At 24.9% G+C, this 6,014-nt stretch overlaps 1 protein-coding gene across 1 annotated transcript; it reads right to left on the bottom strand.

Annotated features, from left to right (window-relative positions):
- Positions 1-581: 581 nt before the first annotated feature.
- Positions 582-1,685, bottom strand: LOC145828918 (kelch-like protein 36). Its single transcript, XM_082936664.1, has one exon. It carries the CDS (start codon positions 1,683-1,685, stop codon positions 582-584), a length of 1,104 nt encoding a protein of 367 aa, XP_082792790.1.
- Between the last annotated feature and the right edge of the window lie 4,329 nt (positions 1,686-6,014).

Here is a 6,014-nt window from a genome sequence, read left to right as displayed (position 1 = left end):
ACTTATTTGCTAACATTTATTTAGTTAATTTTGTTACAAAAAACATCTTTTAAATCAATTTTTAGGTTATCATTTGATTGAAAAATAGTATAATTAAACTCGTTTTACTAATGCAACAATTAACTAAATTACGTTTAACAAACTGAAATTTTTAATATTTTTGTAAAACTTAAACTTAAACAATGTTTTTTCACATAACTTGTTTGTAACTTTTTCAAATAAATATACTTTAGGTACAACAACAATTGTCAGTTGAGTTTATTCTTAGTTTGTATCATTATGATTGACAATAAAGTTATATTTATAATATTAATAGTTTTAAATGACCTATAATTATCTTGAAGCATTTGTATACTGTTAAGTAATGTATACAAAATTCAGATCTATTAATAATTTTAATATTATAGCTTACTGCTTAAAATAAGTCACAAATAACAACTTTACTTTTAAAACTTTTATTTATTGCAAAAAAAAACATGTGATATGCAAGTAGGCAATTATTTTAGCTATACACACATACCTTGTTTGTTAAAAAAAATTAACTATAACATGTTCAACAATTTGTATTTCTACTGCTGTTCTTAATATTGAGGTATTTTTGCGCAACAAAATTCTTCGAGATCTCCACTCAACTTAATAGGTTCTTCTGACCAGGTGTTGTCTTTTACATCATAAATTAAGCAATTACTCTTATCACCTTTAATTACAGCAAGTTTATAACCAATCGAAATGACGGCATCTGGGATGAAAATGTAATGCGAAAGGGAGTTATTAAGTGTTTTAAGTAAAGCAAACTTTTTAGAAGTTGAATCATAAATTTCACACTCTTGGTTAATACCCCCAACTACATACAATTTGTTTCTTATAGCAATTGATTTGTGAACAGCTCTTTCTTGAACCATGTTAGGCATGTTTGTCCATGTATTAGCTACATGGTCATATGCCTCAACAGTGTTTTGTATTTGTGTTCCATTGTTATCACTTCCACCACCAGAAACAACAATTTTCCCTTCAAACACGGTACAATCTGAAAAGTTTCTCGCATCGTTCATTCCAGCAACTTCTTTAAAGCTACAAGTTGCCGGATTGAACATTAAACAACTGTTAACTGTTCTCCGTAGAATATTTCCCCCTAAAACATAAGCGTTCCCCATAAAAGAACACGCACAAAAATTTTCACGTTCGCCAGGCACATAACCTATGATTTCCCATGCGTTAGTAGTTGCTGAGTACTTTTCAATAGACGATATGCATTCTAAATAATTATCTAGGCCACCAAATATAAAAAGGTCACCTTTTATAAAAACTGCATTTGAATATTTTCTTCCTACTTCTAGCTGTGGTAAGTCGTTAACAAAATTTAAATCATTTGCTTTAAGACTATACACATCACTGACAAGATTTCCATTTTTGTTACCCCCACATAAAACGATGTTAAATTTATTCTGGTTACAATACCTTGCAATAGTTTTTAAGCTTTTCAAGTCAGTGTCTTTATAATTTTCTGAAATTAATTTGTTTAAGTAAGTAAAATTGTCAAGAAAACTACACATTTTCTCTGAAACATAATTCAAAGCAGGAACCGATAACAAGGGTAGACGAACTTTCAAGAAAAGATCTGTTGCATATTCATTACGCTCTTTTTCGTGGCTAAGCCAGGAAACTATTACGTTAAAAACTTCCATTTCTGAATCAATGTTTAGTTCACTGCTTGACAATATTTTTAACATACTTTTAAAGTCTAACTCTAAAAATGACGAACTATCAACAAACATTGGAAAACATCGTTCAATAAACTCTAACACATTATTATATACATTTGATGACATAAACTGTCGAAAAAAACAATAAATAGCTACAACATTTTCAATGTTAAGTTTATCATCAACACGTTTACAAATTTCTTTTTCTTGTTCTTCATTTAACAAGACTTTGTTTTCTTTTGAAGATGATATGATATTTGTTGTCAGACCTCCTATAGTGTATTTGAGTTATAGTATTATTTAAGCTAAATATAATTTACTTTTCACTAAACATGTTAGTTATATTAAAAAATATTTAAATTAAGATAAAAGTTTAATTGTTTCAATGTGATAATCATATTTTATGCAACTAAGAATAATTTCAACATGTTGTAAACTGTTAAAAAAAAAAATTCAAACTTTAAAGTATAAATATAGTTTTTTAATTAACATAGAAAAATTTAGAGAAAAAAAAATTAACCTATGTTAATTAAAAAACTATATTTATACTTTAAAGTTTGAATGTTTTTTTTTAACAGTTTACAACATGTTGAAATTATTTAGGATATAACAAATCAATCAAGTTTTTTAGGTGAATAAAAACTTTCCTTTAAATTCATTTATCCTAAAAGTGAAACAACTTTAAATTTTTTTATCTAGCATTTTAAATAACTAAACTGTATACACGACGATAATTATTATATGTACAGTTTAATTTTAACAATAAACGTTTTACCTGACTGTAAAAAAAATTAATTGTTTAATTATTATTTGAGATTTTTTCATAAGAACTTAATATTTACAATAAAATTTTAGTTGTAAATTAAATCTAAAGTTCTAAAAGGCTTAAGAACTTAGAACAAGATAAAAGTTAAGTAACTTTTGTTGTCAGTGAGTCTAAAACACAAATTAATTTTCCTTTAGCTGTTTTCAACTTGCAATTTTTTATGAAGTCTAATTGTTTAACTACTACAAAGGAAATATGATAATTACAATTTATAGTAAAAACAATATTTGAGTTCTTATCATATAAGCCTTTTTAATTTTAATAGATCTCTCACTAAAAAAATTTAACAAGATTTCAAACTATTGTTACTAAAAACAAAAAAAGTTTAAATGAGGTGATCAAAACTATAAAAACCTGAAAACAAGTATACACCATTTTATTCTAACACTTTTTAATATTAAAACGTTATTGAAAAAATAATCTAACCTTTTCGAGCAACCTCTTTAGATTTTTCTAGCTGTTCTTTAAAATTCAAAGAATTGTTTCTACTTAGCTCAATAAAATCACACAGTTGCTTATTTGTGCAAGATGTTCTACTGTTGTTGTAATCCGAATGAGTAGTTTTATATCTTTTATTCATTCCCACACTGCTATTAAAAAAACTCGTACCCATCGAAACTTGGATGTCAGTTGACGTAGATTTATTTACAATTAATTAAATTATTTCTATAATTTATAATGCAAAGTTGTATAACATTAATACTTATCTTATACTATTAACTTTATAAACTCATTTTCATTTTTGGGCCTCAATAAACTCTAAATTTTGTAAAGAAATTGTATATTTAATAACAACTCTATTAAAAAAAAAGTTTTGATATTAAAATCAAAACAGCTTCGATTAATTAACATATTAAAAATAATCAACAATTGTTAGAAAACATCTAGTAAAGCATTTTAAAATCATTTAGCATCTTGATTTGTGTACTTGATGCTGATGTGGTGTTTCTCATTGCATATCATAAACATCTAAAATTGTTGTTTTTTCTTAGATAAAAATTAAACTTATTACTACGGCTTACTTATTCTGAAATAATTTAATATTTTTTCATTAGTCTGTAAAATACATAAAAACTAAAAAAAAAAGTCTATTGTTTTCCTTGATACGACTAAAGTACTATTATAAATGTGTAAACTAGTGTTCTATTGTATTGCTTGTTTATAAAATAAAAGAAAGACTTGGTTAAAATAAAAATTTGTAAAATCATCAAAAAAACGCTTGATTCTTACGAAACAATAACATTGTTGACAAACGAAATCAATGAAGATTAAATCTCTTTGGTTTGTATTTACAAAAATTTTAAACTAACCTTAATTACCTGAGTAACAAGAGTGTGTGACAACATTTTTTGATACTTATATTTCTAATCTTAATGAAGTCATATAAAGTAATCCTAACTTTAGACTGGTACTCCACCTTATATACCTTGCTTTAAAAGACTTAAATATTTGTTACAAATCATAAAATTCAGGTTTAGTTATTTTAAACTAAGTGCGATACATTACCCTTTTTTTTGAAAAAAAAATTGTACAATAAAAAATTATAATATAATTAACTTATGAAATAATTTCAAAACTAAGAATTAATAAGCTATTATTTTTTTTATTGATACCAGAGTTGCTATAATTAAAAGCAATTAAAAGCTAGAAACTAAAGATAAAACAATATTAATTGGTTTGTATAGCAAGCATTTTCGATTTATGTTAAATTTATATAATATAAGACCATCATATTATGCTACGATTGGTTCAAAAAATAATAAAATAAACTGCTTCAAAATTATAAACATTGTCAAAACTAGCCTTAATGAATCAAAAATTCACAACTAACCTTTTTTACAAATATATTTCTAATAACTTCAATCTGGTCTGAGTTCGCCTGAGCTTTTAATTTTACTTCTAGATTTTCAAATACTATACTTTAAAATATTAGCAGTTATATTTATAACCTAAATGTACCATTTGTTACTTAAAGCTAAAGTTAGTTATTTATTGTGAATAGTAAAATTTAGTTCCAATTGATTTTAAAAAATCCCTTTTTATAACTACACAGTAACATTCTTTTACCTCAAATTATTTGAAGTTTTATGAAATCAATTAATGTTTAACCCAACTTAGTTGTTGAAGTACTTTTTTTTTTTCTTTATTCATGAGTCTCTTAAATTTATTATTAGTAGTAGATTAAAGTAATTAATGAAACAGATTATTGTAAAATTAACCAAGTTTCCACTTAATAAAACTATTAATAATATTTTACATTTTTGAAAAACTCTGACCATCTCAGGCTAGTTTACAATTTGAAAAGGCTTGTTTTTTGTAACAATCAGTCTTGTTTAAACAATTTTCTTAATTTCAACGTACTTTTTATGATTTTCTACATATTTACAGTTTTAATTTTATTTAATTTCTCTGTTATTGTTTTATTTTTGTATAAGCTTCAAATCTATATTGAATATTTTATTTTAGTTTTTGCCCATCACTGATATTTTTTTTAACTCAGGCAAACTTATACTAGCTTGATGTAGTTTGGTAAGTTTCTAGTCACCAATCCTGCCTTTTTGCCTCAAAGTACTGCTACCCTTAAAATAAGCTTATGTTTTATTTAAACAGTAACTGAAATATAAGCATACTTAAAAGGCTGCCACAGTTTGAGGGAAAAAGCTAACATTGATAACCAGAAACTAACCAGAAGTACATCAAACTAGCATTAATATTTCGGATTTGAAAAAAAAAAGGGTGTTAGGAAAAAGTCAAAAAAACTTGTAGTTTATAAAGTTTAAACTTTTACAATACACAAACAATATAAAGGGACTTAGTGAAATAAAAATTATAAAATGTATAAAGTCGTAAAAAGTACTTGTATTTGAAATTGTAATTGAGGAAAAATACTCAAACTAGCCTGATATTTAGTTTAAAAACAATCCTTTTGTTTAAAGTGTAAATAGTCTGAGTTCACGATTAAAAAAAAAATTAAAAATATTCTAGAAGTTTAAAAGAACAACTTTGCCAATTTTTTGAGGTTTTTTAGGTCCAGGATTTCTGATTTTTTTACAGGATTTTAAAAATCAGCGTGTTTGGGTCTATTTAATATTAAAACTAAGTTTTAGGCTATAAAATGTGCTAAGTAATCTATCAACATTAAAAACATACTGTAAAGCTACTTTAAATTAGTTTTAAAAAAAAAAGTTTTTCAGGAAGAATTTTTTTGTCTATATGGTAGAGCTTTTGTGTCACTTTAAAACTTTTCTGCTCAGCATTTAAAAATTGTTCAAAACCCTGGTTTACCAGGTTTTATAGTAAATTTTTGTTAAACTTTCCATGTTTTTTATTGATTTTTAGAGAAAATTCGAGTTTTTTTTTCCTAGGTATTTTGGATACTCTGGGTAAATATAAACCTTGTCAACTTTTTGACTTTTATTTTTAAATAGTTGTTTAAAATTACCACTTAGAATAAAATTAGGGAAAATTACAAAAAATAAGTTTTT

Source organism: Thalia democratica, chromosome 2 (assembly GCF_965202585.1).
Source record: "Thalia democratica chromosome 2, ktThaDemo2.hap1.1, whole genome shotgun sequence".
NCBI lineage: Eukaryota > Metazoa > Chordata > Thaliacea > Salpida > Salpidae > Thalia > Thalia democratica.
Note: the sequence above shows the minus strand (reverse complement) of the source record. Positions and strands in the feature narration are given on the sequence as shown.